The sequence below is a fragment of the Misgurnus anguillicaudatus genome, chromosome 5 (assembly GCF_027580225.2).
Source record: "Misgurnus anguillicaudatus chromosome 5, ASM2758022v2, whole genome shotgun sequence".
NCBI lineage: Eukaryota > Metazoa > Chordata > Actinopteri > Cypriniformes > Cobitidae > Misgurnus > Misgurnus anguillicaudatus.
Genome location: NC_073341.2, coordinates 1,884,906 through 1,902,854, shown reverse-complemented (window position 1 = coordinate 1,902,854; position 17,949 = coordinate 1,884,906). Strand labels below are relative to the sequence as shown.

Genomic DNA, 17,949 nt, shown 5'->3' with positions numbered 1-17,949 from the left:
AAAGGTCTTCAAAAACACATAAATGTTGCACACTGCAGAAACCCTGTTAAAACAACGAAATGTCTATAATAATACTATCAATATGTTGCATAACTACAGTCCGGTAATTCAGGTAACAGCTGGAAAAAATGCTTTTTTCAAAAAACCCTTATCTAAATCTCGAGGATCGAATCGAATAATGATAATCAATTCAAGATCTTGAGAATCGGAATCAAATCGATTCTTGAAATTTGAATCGAAACCCAGCCCTAGTTACAGCGTTGTCACAATATTGACATTGAACTACCGTTCAGGGCCGTTAAGGTTGTTATTAAAAATGTAATTGTCAGAACGTCATCTCTCAGCTGAATGTCGCACAACAACGTTGCTACCCGCCCTGCCGGATCATCATTCAAGTGGGGTAGCTACAACGTTGCCATAGTAGAAATGCAACATGCCACAGACGTTGCCACAACATAAATGTGTTTGCTGGGAATTGGCACTTGAAACATCACACAAAAATATAAATATCAAAAGGATGTTGATTAATTTTGTATATATTTTATATAAATATATACTATATTTAATGTGTATTCCCTTATGATATTTATATCTGTAGAGATGCTCATTTTCAACACAAAGCCCTATTAAAATTTAAAATATGCAGAGATACAGAGAGATCAAATCAGTAAAGTTTAACATTTATGAAGCATCAGTTTTTTTTGCAATTATGCTATCATTACATGTTTTACATGGTATTATCATATATATTACACACTGGCAGTCTGAAATAACAGTTTGACTGTATTTTTAGCAAGTAAATATAGGCATGGTGAGTAAAGACTAAAAGTTTTAGTTTTGGACCTCCTAACATTTGACTGTGTGTGTGTGTGTGTGTGTGTGTGTGTGTGTGTGTGTGTGTGTGTGTGTGTGTGTGTGTGTGTGTGTGTGTGTGTGTGTGTGTGTGTTTGCATTTCTTATCCATTGTGGATTTTCTTGTGGTGTCACTCATTATTTCTGCAGTTTGTTCTGCGTTGTAGATTTTTTGTGACAAATTATGTAGCAAGTGAGCAAATGGGTTTGTGTTTTGATAGTTTTTCTTTAATTTAAATAAAAAAACCTTTATTCTTGTTTTTACGTTTGTAAAAAAAAACCAAGATTTCTGCTGTGAACCAAAAAAGGAAAATATAGTCAAAATCTTACATTTTTGGAACAAATGAAAGAAAACTACTGTTGTCAAAACATTCATGGGTCTTGTAGTCAAATTCATTTATGATTTTCTTGATTGTTTGTGTGTGTGTGTGTGTGTGTGTGTGTGTGTGTTTGCGTGCGCGCGCGTTTGCTTTCTATATTATTAATAATTTATATATTTTTTCTCTTATGTTTGTTTTAGGTTGAAGAACAAAAGACCTGAGTAAAGCCATGGTATGGAAAAAACTTGGATGTACAATGATAGGGGTAATTCACGAAGAAGGGCATTAAGGCTAGTCGGTAAACTAATGGAAAATGAGCACCATAGGGAAGGAGCCATGAATGATGAGACAACTGGTTATGTTGATGATGCAGAGGAATCTAACATGCAAATTAGTGATGAAAGTGATGAGGATCTAGTTGATGGCATTGATGATGAGGAAGTACATGAAAAGACTGCAGCTTCTGTTGAGGATCTTCCTGATCTTGGAGAACAGTGTAGTGAGATGGATGGTGATTTGCAGAGTTCTCTGGCAGACTGGGCAATTGAATTTGGAATCTCTCTTATAGCTCTGTCAGCGCTTCTCAGTATCCTCAAAATCTATCATCCCTCTCTACCAAAGGATGGACGAACGTTGCTGAAAACAAATTCAAGCTTTAAAATTAGCAGTGTAGCTGGTGGAATGTTCCATTATTGTGGAATTCTGAATTCTATTAGGAAAATTCTAGATGCAATTTGGTCTAATGTGCCAGACAGACATGTTTTTAAACTACAGTTGAATTTTGATGGTCTGCCCCTCTTCAAGAGTACTTCTACACAGTTTTGGCCAATTCTTGGTTTGTTGCAAGGATACACCAAGAAACCAATTTTGATTTGATTGTTTTGTGGTACTTCTAAGCCAAATTCATTGAATGAATATCTTCATGATCTGGTTCAAGAGCTGAAATTGTTGAAAGATGGGTTTCTATTCAAGCAGAAAACCTTCTTTTTGAATGTTGGTTCTGTTGTGTGTGACACCCCAGCCCGAGCCTTCATCAGAGGTGTAAAGTCCCACACTGCATATTATGGATGTGACAAGTGTCACCAATCAGGTGTCCGAAAATCAAATAGAATGACATTTCCTGAGGTCAATGCAAGGCGCAGAACTGATGATAGTTTTAGGCAAGAAACAGATGAAGAACACCATGTCCAACACTCACCTTTTACAGAGGTTGGCATTGACATGATCACTTGTTTTCCATACGATTATATGCATCTTGTTTGTCTGGGCGTCTCTTAGACTTGTGGATCAGCACCACTGGTCCCATGCACTGTCGCATTTCATCTAGTCAAGCTTCCATGGTTTCAGACAGACTTCTTGCACTGAGAAATTACATACCAATCGAGTTTGCTCGAAGGCCACGGGCTCTGATTGAACGATGTAGGTGGAAAGCCACCGAACTACGCCAATTCTTGCTGTACACTGGTCCAGTTGTGCTGAGAGGTGTTCTACAGCCTCAGATCTATGACAACTTCATGCTGTTGTCAGTAGGTGTGTACATTTTGGCAAGTCCAAAATATTGTTTGGAGTTGAATGACTTGGCTAAAACTCTGTTGGTGTCATTCGTTGAACACTTTGGCCAGCTTTACGGTGAGGAGTTTTTGGTTTATAATGTTCATGGTCTGGTGCATCTCAGTGAAGATGTCAAAGTCCATGGCAATTTAGACCTTATATCAGCATTTCCCTTTGAGAGCTTCTTAGGAAAACTAAAAAAATTGGTTTGAGGGCCACTTAATCCTTTGACTCAGGTAATGCGCAGATTATCAGAGATGGAAAATGGCAGCTACAGTCCTGATGTTAAAGAGGCAACTCAAAAACTGGAAAATGAGCACATGGATGGGCCAGTACCAGAATGCTTCTCACGACAAGTTTGTCAATATAAAGTGCTTGTTTCAGATGATGTAGTTGTGAAGGTCAAAGAGAGAGATTGTTGCATCAAAATTGAAAACAAGTTGGTGTTGGTCCAGAACATTGTTGAGGATAAAGGAGTAATGTACATTGTGGCCAATGAATACAAACAGGTGGAACAGTTCTTTACATATCCTATCGACTCAAGAGAGCTGGGAATTTATGTTGTTTCTAACCTCTCTACTAACATCAAAAGTTTCATGATTCGAAATAAGCCCCAGAAGTTTGTGAGATTACCATTCCAAAACCGATTTGTTGTTGTTCCACTATTGCATTGAGACTAATAGCCCTTTTAGTTTAGTATTTCAGCTAGCTAAAGAGTATGTTTTGATTTGTTTTATCTTTAGATGTTTCACATAGTTGTTTTTGACAACACCAATGAGGTAGAAGTTGTGCCTTCCAGCTGGATGAAAAATGGAGAGTGCATGTGGCCTCCAAATAAAATAGATATAGCAAAAGCTGTAAAATTCCAAGAATGTCCTGGAGATGAATGGAAGCCCCATAAGGCCAGAATTATATTCACATACAGTAAGTAACATTCTTTCACTTCTTCCTATAAACTGAACTTATGTTATGTATTACTAAAACCCTCATGTATTACTTAAAATGACTTTCCCAGATGACTACAATGAAGCTAGAAGAAAACTTCCTCAAGCTGTTGATCACACTGACATTGGAAGTGATGGAGGGAACTCACCAATTCAATTTAAAAGAAAAAGAATGTAGGGGGAAGAATGTGATTTATTTTTATATTTAAATTATTTGCTGGTGCACAACATTTACTAATAATTGCATATCTTGAATTTATGGAATATGTTCTTAGACCGAAAAACAATATTTTCCCTGGAGAGGATGATGATGAGATGGAAAACACTCTGAAAGAAAAAAGTCAAAGAAAGGGTAAGAATCTTCTTCAATTTTAAATTATAGTTTATTTTATCATACCACATAAAGTGCTAAGATCTTTTGTACTTCTGAGCAGAAAGTTGCCCAATGCTCCAAAGATCGTGAGGCAGCACAAAGGTCCTGCATTAGAACCAGTAAAGCAAAACAGCCCCAAGCTTCACCAAAGAGACCACAGAGCTTCTCAGGTCCACCCAAAAGGCCACAGTGCCGCTGACCTCCACCCAAAAGCCCACAGCACTTCTGACCTCCATCGAAGAGGCCACAGCAGTCCTGAGCTTTTTCCAAGTGACGACAGCACTCCGGAGCTCTACCCAAGAGGCCACAGCAGTCCTGAGCTTTTTCCAAGTGACGACTGCACTCCTGAGCTCTACCCAAGAGGCCATAGCAGTCCTGAGCCCAACCCAAGAGGCCTCAACAGTCATAAGCTCCATTCAAGTCAGCACTATAGCACCAAGTTATCTTCAAGCAAGCACACCATCACTGAGCGCTGTACATCGAGGCACGTCAGTCCTGAGATTCGTCCATTAAGGCATGCCAGCAGTGAGATTCACACATCAAGCAACACCAGCAGTAAGATAAGCAGAACAAATCATGCCAGCAGGGAAATTCTTAGATCATGCCATGCCAGCTCTGATATCCGTAGACCATGCCACACTGCACCTTCTCCAGACCCATTGAAACATACTGAGCCACACCAGTCCAGGGAGCAAACATCTAGTTTGCAATCATGTGAGTATATTAATTATTATTATAGTTGTTTGTTTTTAATAAAAAACTTTGGCAAATTACTTCAGATATTTTGCCATAAACTTTCAAAAATTATTATCTCAAGAATGTTTTGTTGAGATGTTGTAATTTGTGATGTTCCAGAAGTCCTGATGGTTTATCATGTTAACTTTACATTTGATTTTCCTTGTAATAGTTTTAGTAAGAAATAGTAATAATACCAGCCAATTAGTGTTGTCAAGATACCAAAATTATTGTTTCGGTACCGAAGTCATGGATTGCGGTTCCGATACTTTTCGGTACTTTTCCCAAAAAGGGAGAAACATCGAAAAGACCCACACTCACACACGCGTCCTCACATACACACACTGTTACACACATCCTCACAAACACTCACTTTAAAGAAAAATCATTCTGTTTGATTTATAAGCTTGTTTCCTCATGGGGACCTCATAAATGTCCACACGAGGTCAAAAACTACCGGTATTCCTATATTTGATAATTACCAGGCCACACACACACACACACACTCACTCAATGACTCACTCACTAGGATGTTCATTTAATTAGATTTTCCTGACCGACAACTGCAGCTTGTTAACTGAAAATTAACCGTAAAACTGATAAGATTTTAATTTTCATTGAGTTAAAATACAATTGACGTTGTCTGTGACCTGGTAAAAACAATACAAATTTTATTTAATTTGAACGTGCAAACAGCAGCAAAAGATCAACAACAGAACCAGGAGTCATACATTATTACATTTTAACACAGCATTACATTATCAAAGAGCACGCGATTCAGTCCAGAGGATTTATATCCAAAGTGGGTGGATTGTCTCTTTTTCATCTACCACAGTGGCCATTTCTAAGCTTTCAAAAAGTTTTGCTTTTGCATCTTACTTCTTTGTTTGTGGAAAAAGAAAGATGTTCATGGTCAGGGTCTAGGACAGAGCCGAAGGTTTGCCCAGACGCGTGCGAGACAGAGACAGACAGTGTCACACACTTACAAAAGAAGAGTTTCGTTGCAAAACGAGAGAACCACCGTTTTTTTAATTGTTCAGAAATTGCGTTTTTTTGTTTGTGCATTCCAATTAATATCAATTCAACTGCAGTTGGTTTGTTTTGATTTAAACCTTCAAAAATTTAAAATACAGCTAAGTAGCACCATAAAATAAAATAATAACATGATAACATAATAATAAACATGTTTTGGCAAAAATGTAAAAAAATGGATTTATCTCGTTTTGCAACGAAACTCTTCAAATGCAGTAGAAATGATTTTTCATACAAATGGTTACTTTTATAAGACCATCAGGGCAGCAATAATTTGCGTCATTTAGCTTTTTCGTCTTTTTTCTCTGTTTGTCCTAGCTAGACCATCCCTCTTTTTGCACAGAGGTGATCGGCGAAGGTCTGTCCGGCCGTGAGCGAGATGGACTCCGTCATCTTGCACGAGCACACACTTCCATATTTCACTCCTCGTGTTATCTTTTTCTAAGAGTCGTGGACCGGCGGCCACAGAATCACTTGTGCTCGCACATGCAGCCGTCTCGCTGTAGTGTTTGTCACATGACAGCTGCAGCTTCTTTGCTGCGTGCGTGAGAAAAAACACAGACGTCCATAGGGAGGCACTGGAAGCGTGCGTTGTGCACACCCAACATGAAATACGTCTCTAACAAATCTGGAACATTCTTAGAAGTATCGATACTAATAAATGTAGGAACCATATCGTTTTTATTTCTGAGAATCGTGATGCTTTTGAAGTATCAATGCACTGTGCAACACTACAGCAAATAGTCTATTTTACCTAATTTAAGTGACTGAAAACTTTTTTTCTTCTTAGCCCTCCTGCGTAATATATTAACAAAACAGGAAATGGTGATGGACCAACTGCGAATCATCTTCAAGACCCTGCAAAGTATGAAATCGACTGATGAGTCACAGACAGACCTGGCTCAAAATGTGTTGCCACTTAAAGATGTCAGTTCTCTTCAGGACATAGAGGAACAACTGCGAAGTAATCCTGACCTCCAGAAACAGTTGGTATGTTGACAAATCAAAACTAAATTGACTAGCTGCAGTGTTTTCCACAGACTTGCACTCTATTTGTGGTGGCACTTCCCCTGTTAAATGTGGGAACATTAAAGACGCTTCTCTGTGTGCACACCTCCAAAGCACTCACACAAAAATGGTCATATTTTCTAACAGACGGATGCAATTAGGGCCCGAGCACACCAGGGTGTGAGGACCCTATTGTTTTTGCTTTGTTTATTATATTATTATTATTATTATTCTTATTATTCTTCTCCGAAATGGATCGCATTTTTGAGGGGCTAAACACACTCGAAAACTCATGAAATTTTGCACACACATCAGAAGTGGCGAAAATTTACATGTGGCATAGGCGCCAGAAGTGGGCGTGTAGAAATGGCTCGATAGCGCCACCTGCAAAATTTCAAAAGAACAGCCCCCCCACTACGAAAAACGTACAGATACGAAATTTGGTAGGATCATCTATCACCCCAAGACCTACAAAAAAGTCTCTTGGAGCTGAGCTCTAAACCCCACAGGAAGTCGGGCATTTTGAATTTTTGCTGTGATTTCTGTGCAAATTTTGTCATTTTCAGGCTTCGTACTTTAACAAACTCCTCCTAGAGATTTTATCAGATCGTCATCATATTTGGTCAGTCTAATCTAAAGGCCTTTGCGATGTTAAATTGCGGAGCTTTTGACTTTTCGTTGGAGGGTGTGTCCGTGGCGGCCTGACAAAGTTCAGCGTTTTCGCCATGAAACAGGAAGTGGTTCTAACTCAGGCATTCAATGTCCAATCTGCCACACACTTCACATGTTTGATAAGTGTCTTGACCTGAACACATTTCAATGCCAATATTCAGCTTCAGTCATAGCGCCACCTAGAAGTAGCAGGAAATGCCATGTTTTGCGTTGTGATTTACTGCTCTTAGAGATTTAATAAAATCATCATCATATTTGCTCAGACTGATCTTAAGCCCTTTGCGATGATAAATTGTGAAGATCTTGACTTTTTGTTGGAGGGCGTGTCCGTGGCAGCCTGGCAAAGTGTGATGTTTCTCCATGAAACAGGAAGCTGTTGTAATTCAGTCATACATTGTTCGATCTGCCCCAGACTTCACACGTTTGTTAAGGGTCCCGGCCTGAACACGTCAATTTAACAATAATCAGGTTCAGTCATAGCGCCACCTACTGCACACAGGCGTTGTGGCACATCAATTTTCCTTTGAATATCCACCTATATTTACCCACTTTAATTCATATCCCCCTGGTTCAATGCTTTACTAAGGCCATAGGGTGGCGGTGCACATGCGTGCGAGGGCCCTTCCATCGCTGCTTGCAGCTTTAATTTGTAATGTATTTGTGTGTGTGTGTGTGTGTGTGTGTGTGTGTGTGTGTGTGTGTGTGTGTGTGTGTGTGTGTGTGTGTGTGTGTGAGAGAGAGAGAGAGAGAGAGAGAGAAAGAGAACGTCTCGGTTACGGATGTAACCCTCGTTCCCTGAAGGAGGGAACGGAGACGTCACGTCGTGACCGACGAATTGGGAACTCGCTTAGAGAGACCAATCTGCTTCGAATACTACAAAAAACGCCAATGAACTTGGCATTGAGATATTTGCATAATGCTGGCGCCGCCCCGCCAGGTGCGTATATAAGGCGCACGTGCAAATAAGGAAATCAGCTTCTGTTCGCTGAGAAAGCCGGAAGGTGACCGGCCTAAACAGCAGGTGGCAGCACCTGTGGCGACGGGACGTGACGTCTCCGTTCCCTCCTTCAGGGAACGAGGGTTACATCCGTAACCGAGACGTTCCCTTTCAGTCGGTCACTACGACGTCACGTCGTGACCGACGAATTGGGAATCCCTACCAAAACGCCACTAGGGGCTGACCTCTTCCAGTGTCTGCGTAAAGCCCTCCGGTTCCACTTAAGGATAAGGAGAATTAGGTTTTAAGGCAGAAGGCCGGGCACTAGATGTTCCTTTAACCCACAGTAGTGCCAGCGACTGGGAAGCGCCCTATCTGAGCGGTATAGGGACGCTGCGGAAGCCACCGCCCCGTTAAGGGCTATTGGTGGGCGAAAGTCAACCGTAGTTGAGGTCAAATGACAGCCGTGGCTGTGTAAGCAAAGCAGTGCTCTGCTAAGGGAAACGTGGGCTAGTAGGATTAACCCCACGGAATAATACTCACAAAGGAACCCGTTGGGACGCAATGTGGGGCCCTGGCCAAACACGTAGGTTCGTAAGAATACAACTAGTGAAAGGCTGACAGCCAATGCTCCGCAACAAAGGCTGTCAAGGCAGTGGAGGGAGCAAATCAAACCATTACGCATTTTTGCTCTGTTAGCCTTCCATACTGAAAACTCAATTTGGAGCCTCAGTCGGAGGCTGCAAGCCGACTTGCGAGTCTGCTCTCCGTGTCCTCCCTGGTGAGGACAGAACACGAGAGGATACAGGCTCGATACGAACATTGTAGAATCTAATGAACGTATTAGGTGTCGCCCAACCAGCAGCTCTACAAATGTCTGTTAGCGAGGAACCACGAGCTAATGCCCAAGATGAGGCAACACTCCGAGTGGAGTGCGCTCTCAAATTAAAGGGGCAAGGAATGCCCTGCAAATTGTAAGCCAGGGCGATAGTATCAACTATCCAATGAGACATCCTCTGCTTAGTGACAGCTTTCCCTTTCTGCTGGCCACCATAACAAACAAAGAGCTGGTCTGAGGTCCTGAAGCTTTGCGTGCGGACCACGTAGAATCGCAGTGCGCGTACGGGGCACAACAAAGCCTCGGTTGGGTTTGCCTGCTCCAAAGGCAACGCTTGCAAGCTCACCACCTTATCTCTGAAGGGAGTGGTGGGAACTTTGGGCACGTAGCCTGGTCTGGGTCTTCAGTGAGACCGCAGGACCAAACTAAAAGCACGAATCGTCAACAGAGAATGCATGTAAATCTCCTACTCTCTTCATGGAGGCCAATGCTAGCAGGGTCAGAGCTTTCATTGATAAAAACTTCAGACTCGCAAACTGCAAAGGCTAAATCGGAGACCTGAAGGCTTCAGCACCATGGACAGGTCTCAGGAAAAAAGAGGGAGGGCGCGAGGGTTTTAGCCTGCGAGCGCCTCTTTAAAATGTAATAATTAAATCATGCTGGCCAACTGATCTGCCGTAGATAAGTGAGTGATGAGCAGAAATAGCGGCGATATCAATTTTAATGGCGGAGGGACAGCCTACCATCTAACCCATGTTAAAGATATAAAGCATAATGTTAAAGGGCATTCTCTGGGTCCTCGCGTTGCGAAGAGCACCGGGTGACGAAAAGGTTTCATTAAGCGCGTAAGCCCGTCCTGTGGACGGTGCTCGAACCGCGTCGATGGTGTTAGATACCGCTTGCGATAAATCACCTAAACCTTGCGCGCGCTCAACGACCATACATGGATATCCACAGGTCGGGGCGCGAGTGCCAAATGTGCCCCTTCCTAAGAAAGAAAGTCCTTCCTCAGGGGAATCGGCCAGGGAGGGCTGTCGCGAGGAGCATTAACTATGAAACCAATTCTTGGTCGTCCAGTACGGACGATTAATAAAAGGCTCTCCTCGTCCTGCCTGACTTTGCACAGTGTCTGCGCAATAAAGCTCACTGGAAGGAAAGCGTATTTACGCACCCCCCGCGGTCAGCTGTGAGCCAACGCATCCACGCCGAGGCTGCCCTCGGTTAGTGAATAAAAAAGGCGACAGTGGGTATCGTCCGGCGACGTAAACAGATCTATCTACGCACAACCGAATTTCTCCAAATCAGCTGGACCGTCTGGGGGTGGAGTCGCCATTCGCCGGGGCGCGCTGCTCGGGAAAGCGCGTCTGCCGCTGTATTGAGCGAGCCCGGTATGTAAATGGCACGAAGGGACCTCAGATGCTTCTGACTCCAAAAGAGGAGATGACGAGCGAGATGCGACAGGTGACGAGAGCGCAAAACCGCCTTAACGGTAAATAGCGCAACAGTCGCAAAGTTATCGGTGTCGACAAATACATCCTTCCCTCGCATCTCCATAGCGGAGCGTACAAGTCCCAGATATACAGCGCACCGCTCGCGGCAGTTGGGGTGCTATGCACACCCCAGACTGCAGGCCCGTCATACGTGGCTGAACATCCCGTGCTTAGGGCATCGCATGCTACAGAATGCCAGGAGACCCCTCAGAGGCATATCTTGTTCTATCAGAAATGCTGGGTCTACTACGGGGAAATTTAAATGACACGCAGGTGTAGTGTTTACACAATGTATGCCGGTGCGCCACGCTCTCCTCGAGACTCGATCGTAAAGCCAAACTGAAGCGGTCTCATATGACGCAGCTCGAACAGTGTCACGGCTGCAGCATGCTGTCATATGTCCAGGAGCTTCTGAAATTGTATCAGAGGGACCGCGTACTTCCCTCGAATTAAACCGAGGCAAGTCAGAACTGACTAGTTGCGCGCTCTTGTAAAACACGCCAATTAGTTGATCGAGTCTAATTCCATACTGAGAAAAAGGATCCTCTGCACGGGGCAAAGTTGCTCTTTCCCAGTCGACCTGATGACTTAAACGAGCGAGATGCCGAAGCATTAACTCTCTGTGTTCGCGCACGTCTGCCAAGAACGGGCTATTATAAGTCAACGTAAATAAAGCAGAATGCGAACAACGCTCTCTCTCTGATATTTTAATGCCGTGACTACCACTTTCATGGAGACACGGAGAGAGAGAGAGACAGCTCGAATGGTGTACTTAATATTAATATGCCCACCCCACGACGCAGAGCGAAAAAACGGTCTAAGGCGAGGGGAGATGGACACAAAAGTACACGTCTTACAGGTCTAAAGCTGCAACCGATCTGAATATTGAAATACGAGCCTCGGCGTTATCATCCAAAAAAGACCACCTCCGTAGAGCCGGGCGTAAATCAAATCGATCGTAACCCACCGCGTTTTTCGGGTACTATGAGATAAAGGCTGGAAAAACCTATCATCATATCATCATCTCGGTAAGAGGGACCGGCTCGATAATCCTTCGCCAGCAGGACATCGACTTATGCACGCAGTACATGTGCATCGGATACTTTCACTATAGTGAAACGAAAGCCCGAGAATTTCGGGGTTGTGCCGGTAATTGTATTTCGTAACCGAGGCGGATCGTGCGTAAAACCCAACGAAACGGGCTGGGAACTGAAGCCAAGCACCCAGGCACCGTACGAGGAGAATTAACGACACTACCAAAGTACCCGCGGTGGGGCAGCGAAGCGAGACAGGTGAGACTGCCGGTGCGTCTGCCGTGACAGCATAAGCATCTACAGTATGTGTGTGTGTGTGTGTGTGTGTGACACACTGACCTGAGCCCGCTGAAGGTGACGGTCGTCTGGTCTCCTCTGCGGAGAGCACAGACTCCGATGAGGGTGATGGTTGTCCGGTCTCCTCAGTGGAGGGCTCGGACTCCTCAGAACACCCGCTAGCGATAGAGGAGAGGTAGGGTGAGCTGGTGTGTGCCCGCTCACGGCTCTCTCGATCCTCTGGAGACCTGGAGAGGGAAGAGGAATGCACTCTATGTGTGGTTAAGTGGGTACCGGCTAAACAGCCGGTGGAACATATGCAAACCAAGAATTTTCCACCCGACCCTCTATCGGGGGAAGGAGCGAATCACCGTCTCCTGAAGAGTGATCCTCTGCCAATCCGGGTCGCCCGCTTACTGGTCACTTAAACTCCCGATATCACGGGACGCGGCTAAGCGGGCGGGGCGAGCTGCTGACGACCGGTTCCACCGCGCTGCCGAGATGGGGTCCGAGGAGGGGAACGAAGGTGGTCGCCGCAGCACGCCGACGGCGAGAGGCAGACTGAGGAGCCGGCGTGGTGGTTTTTACCAAGGGCAGCTCTCCTTCGCCGGGGCATGACCTAAGAGATCGCCTCAGTCTGCGCAGTGGAGCTGTACGACTCCACGGCCTCGCCGAAGAGGCCGGTCTGTGAGACAGGCGCATTCAAGAAGTTGTTCTCGCCTGCGTCCGTCCGCCAGACACAGCCAAAGGTGGCGATCTTGAACCACTGTGGTGAACATCGCACGACTGAAGGTCGCGGCTTCCCTCGTAAATCCTTGGTGAACCTGTAGCAACGTTATTGCGTGCAGGGCTGAAGCCGCCTCTCCGCATGCCTGACAGACAGCGCCCGTAACCGGACGACTGTCTACAAACACGGGAGGGAAGGGTGGGGTGGTCCCTCCAGGAACGCAGCTGCAGCGCAACCCCCGCTCCACTGAAGGGGTCCCCGCCCTTAGCGGCTCCCCTGGTGAGGGAGATGAGGGGTGAAAGCTGAAGCTGAACGACCGGATGGCCGAAATCACGTCAGCTCTTCGTGCCGTCGGGAAGAAAGGCACAGGAGCAGAGGACTGAGAGGCCCGAGCAGCTCCGAAATACCAATCACGTGGGCAGTACGGTTCGGGCGGAGAGGGGTTAACCTCTCCAACTCTACCGTTTCCGCCGCTCGAGCGGGCACGGCCGCCATCTCCGGAACGACTCCACTTCGGAGGAAATTGGACACCCCTCTGATGCTGCAGAAGTGAACGGGACCAGAAGGAGGTCCAATGGATCGGCAGAAATCGTAGAACACGACTCTGTCGTCTCCACCGGAGCCTCAACCGGCTGAGGATGAAAGGCCGGTAGGTGGAGGACGTATCCTCCGTCCTACTCAGCGTAGTGATGCGAAGAGCGTCATGCGAGCGCTTGACAGCCGCACCATGGCGGTGTCAGCACTGCAAAGGCGCGGACAGCATTCCCGTAGAAACGTCAGTCGTCTCCGCAATCCAAGAGGGTTATGCTCTCACAGAGAGAACAAAAACTCCCCACGAGCGCAGCCTCAGAGTGCTTGATGCCCAAGCATGAAGACAGCGCTCGTGACCGAAACTGGAACCCTTATACCTCTCACATCCAAGATCGCACGGACGAAAAGCAATCCTGAAAAGGACGCCGATCTCCGAATATACGAGAGAGTGGCTGTCTTTAAAAAGACACAGAGCTCTCACGTATCACTCTTTAGGGAAATCACTCTTTAGGTGCTCAGCTGATGATGCGCACAGGGAAAGGCAACGCACACACTAAACTCAAAACAAAAAAAAAAAAAAAAAAAAAAAATATGCAGAGCAGTGGAATACTGCGAGCGTCCGCTGTGTTAGTACTGCTTCAGCAACCGTTCCCAGAAGAGCAGATAGTAGCTTCTCAGTCAGATAAAGCCGGCTTTCGAAGCGAAAAAAGCTGATTTCCTTATTTGCACGTGCGCCTTATATACGCACCTGGCGGGGCGGCGCCAGCATTATGCAAATATCTCAATGCCAAGTTCATTGGCGTTTTTTGTAGTATTCGAAGCAGATTGGTCTCTCTAAGCGAGTTCCCAATTCGTCGGTCACGACGTGACGTCGTAGTGACCGACTGAAAGGGAACTCTTATGTTAACAGTGTCACCTATAGTATTCGTAGCATTTCATGATGTAAACCATTGCTTTTATTTTAAAAATCTTTATGATTTCAGGTACACGCACTGGCTCTCAAAGGTGGGGTGGATGTTCATGAGTGCATTTGGAGGATTATGCATGGACTGGTTACTAATGATTTGGCCAAAAAAATCAATATGAGAGGAATAAATGGAAAAATTGGTTTCCAGCGTTTGCGTTTACGGGATGTTGTGATTGGTAAGTTTTACTTAATGCCAAAAGAGTGGTTTAAGTTTTAAGAGTAATTAAAATGTATTTAAATTTAGGTTACAAGGGGAGTAGAGGAAAAAAAGCAGAGGAGAACGAGATGATGGAAATGTGAGGGATGGAAAGGGGGAGGGAGAAAAAGAGCAGAGGAAGAGGAGAGGGTGGAGAAATTGGGGGATGAGTAAAGAAAAAGATGAGAGGAGGGGACATGAAGTATATATAGAGGAGGTAGAGAGGGGAAGAAAACAATTCTGTTATCCTTTATTTTACAGTTACCTTGCTACATGTTACATGTACTTACTGTAATAATAACTGTGAATTATGAATAGATACATGCAGTAATGACAGTAACCAAACAGTTAACTGGTCCCATGGCTCCAGTTAAAGGAATAGTCTAGCCTTTTACCATATTAAACTATGTTATTACCTCAACCTAGACGAATTAATACATACCTTTCTTTTTTCAATGCGTGCACTGTACAGCGCGTTGTGAATGTGTTAGCATTTAGCCTAGCCCCATTCATTCCTATGGTACCAAAAAAAGTTTAATTTTGTGGCACCATACTTACTGGTATAACTCCTCATGTAACAGTCTTTAAATAGGGAAAACACGGAAGTGTTTGGTGGCTTCCCTGTTTGGTACCTTAGGAATGAATGGGGCTAGGCTAAATGCTAACACATTCACGACGCGCTGTACAGTGCACGCATTGAAAAAAGATAGATATGTATTAATTAGTCTAAGTTAAGGTAATAACATAGTTTAATATGGCAAAAGGGTAGACTATTCCTTTAACTGTTTGGTTAACTGTTTCAAAAATATCTTCCATTGTGTTCAGCAGAAGAAAAAATTCATACAGGGTTGAAACAACTTGAGGGTGACTATATGATGACAGAATTTTCATTTTAAAGTGAACTATCCATTTAGAATCCAATAGCCATATTTTCTTTTGATACAGAAATTAATTTCAGACCATGTATGTTACAGCGGCTGTAAGGCGTAACCACCTGACGTCTGCGGCCACAGAAAAGGAAATCGATTCCAACATTAAGAGATGGCTATATCTGGCCCCGGATAGGGATGGTGGCAGAAGAGAACGGATGAAGAGAAAAGAGCGTCAGGAGAGTACAACAGGTTAACCGACTTGCGACTTGGTGCACAGTGCCCCATGTTCATGGACTGAATCAGGTGTTAAAGTGTGCACAGTGCCTCCTGTTCATGGACTGAATCAGATGTTATAGAGTTGTGTGCACAGTGCCTCTTGTTCATGGACTGAATCAGATGTTAAAGAGTTGTGTGCACAGTGCCTCTTGTTCATGGACTGAATCAGATGTTGGAAGTGTGCAAAGTGCCTCTTGTTCATGGACTGAATCAGATGTTGAAGTGTGCAAAGTGCATCTTGTTCATGGACTGAATCAGATGTTGAAGTGTGCAAAGTGCTTCTTGTTCATGGACAAAATCAGATTTTGGAAGTGTGCAATGTGCCTCTTGTTTATGATCTGAATCAGATGTTGAAGATTTGTGTGCACAGTGCCTCTTGTTCATGAACTAAATCAGATGTTGAAGTATGCACAATATTGCTCATTTCATTCAAATTGTTTTGCTCATGGTTTCGTTTTAATGAGGAACAATAAATATTTGTTAAGAATCCTGCTGTTTTTCTGGCATTTTTCATTTGGGCCAAGGGTGTGTATAAAGTGGCTAGATTGAGGTTTAGTTGAGGCTGACATGTAGAATCAATTGTTTGGTCCTCAGCAGCCATATCACCCTGTAGCCCAAGACAGCTTGCCCACTGAAGCTAAGCAGGGCTGAGCCTGGTCAGTACTTGGATGGGAGACCACCTGGGGAAACCAGGTTGCTGCTGGTAGAGGTGTTAGTGGGACCAGCAGGGGGTGCTCACCCTGTGGTCTGTGTGGGTCCTAATGCCCCAGTATAGTGACGGGGACACTATACTGTCAAAAAAGCACCGTCCTTCGGATGAGACGTTAAACCGAGGTCCTGACTCTCTGTGGTCATTAAAAAATCCCAGGATGTCCTTCGAAAAAGAGTAGGGGTGTGCCCCGGCATCCTGGCCAAAACTTGCCCATTGGCCTACTAATCATCCCCTCATACAAATTGGCTATATCACTCTGTCTCCTCTCCACTAATAAGCTGGTGTGTGGTGGGCGTTCTGGCGCAATATGGCTGCCGTCGCATCATCCAGGTGGATGCTGCACATTGGTGGTGATTGAGGAGATTCCCCCATTCATATGTAAAGCGCTTTGAGCACTGGAAAAGCGCTATATAAATGTAACGAATAAATGTAACGAAAAAGGACCAGAATAGGGCCAGCTATAGTCATACATTTGACTGAGATATGGCTATGCCATGGGCCATATGTGACCCAAGTTCTGGCAACCAGACCTGGTCCAGTCATGTACCGTAATTCATTGCTGTATTTGGGCCAAGTGAAAGTGGATTGTGTGGCCCATCACTGGGCCAAACCAATTTTGCTATGTGGGTAGTTAACTTAGCCCAGGCCATTAGTATTTAAATGTGAAAATTATATAACCTTGTTACAAACCCCTGCTCTTTATTTTTGCGTAGTTTGGGTTTTTCTCTGTCCTAGTAGTGGTTGTCCATTTGGAAGGGGGCGGAAACCAATTATCTATGACACCTGAGGTATGACTATTTAAGAGCTGTTGTGATAGTAGTTTTATAGTAGTTTTTGTTGGGTAAATTACTGATCATATGCTGTATTAAAATTATATTAGGCCTAAGGCCTGTTGTTTCTACACAAGGCTATAAGACACCCAGTTAAACTTTCGTTTTCTCAGTTAACTTTCGTTTCCTAATTAAAAGAGTCCAGGTGCGATCCTGCGACTATACCCCGATTGTTCTCGCCATGATTATCTTGAGAAGCAAGGTCGAAACAACTGATAAACAAGAGTACGTCATTTTAGATTAGAGAATTCGTCCAGCTGTACTTCGCTACATTAACAAGGTATCTGTGCAAGCTAGGCCAAGGCCATGAAAACCAATAAACAGAATATATCATTTTAGATATGAGGCAGGATGCAGCTGCACTTCTGCTGCATCAAACAAATAAAATTAATTGTGGCAGACCGAGACCAATGAGAAGAATATACGTCATCTCAGATAAGAAGTGTTTGATCTTACTGTATAAAAATGTCAGATGTTGGGAGGGCAGATGATCTTTTAGCGCCTCTATGAGGGGTATTGATTGTCTCACTTTGTTGGCTCGAGCGAATAAAGTAATTTTTGTTTGGCACCTGGAACCTTTGTCTCCTTAGTATTTTTTCTTATGAAGATTCAAGCTAAGACTTTTTGCCACAACACCCCTTACAGAGGATAGCTACCCATTTGTTTGAAAACCTTTTGTATGTTTGCATTTCATTTGGTATCAAACAGTGAGTTTGAATTTGTCTAGTTAAACTAGCTCAGAGAAAGTGTGGGTAAGTGAGCTGAACCGGAAGAAT

General features: G+C 44.2%; 1 protein-coding gene across 1 annotated transcript; it reads left to right on the top strand.

Moving 5' to 3' along the window:
* The first annotated feature begins 1,508 nt into the window (after window positions 1-1,508).
* LOC129413463 (uncharacterized) lies at window positions 1,509-17,748 on the top strand. The gene is made up of 10 exons (XM_055167146.2): window positions 1,509-1,758; window positions 2,451-2,698; window positions 2,960-3,079; window positions 3,179-3,346; window positions 3,467-3,647; window positions 3,739-3,841; window positions 4,102-4,754; window positions 6,598-6,797; window positions 14,304-14,463; window positions 15,458-17,748. The coding sequence occupies exons 1-10, from the start codon at window positions 1,509-1,511 to the stop codon at window positions 15,607-15,609; spliced, it is 2,235 nt and encodes a 744-aa protein (XP_055023121.1). The 3' UTR covers window positions 15,610-17,748.
* The last annotated feature ends 201 nt before the right edge of the window (window positions 17,749-17,949 follow it).

Excerpts from the sequence above, each read along its gene's own strand:
- LOC129413463 (XM_055167146.2), top strand. The coding sequence starts at position 1,509 with ATGAATGATGAGACAACTGGTTATGTTGATGATGCAGAGGAATCTAAC. Across the intron at positions 3,080-3,178 it reads CAGAATGCTTCTCACGACAA|AACATTGTTGAGGATAAAGG; the intron begins GTTTGTCAATAT and ends GTGTTGGTCCAG. Across the intron at positions 14,464-15,457 it reads TTTACGGGATGTTGTGATTG|CGGCTGTAAGGCGTAACCAC; the intron begins GTAAGTTTTACT and ends TGTATGTTACAG.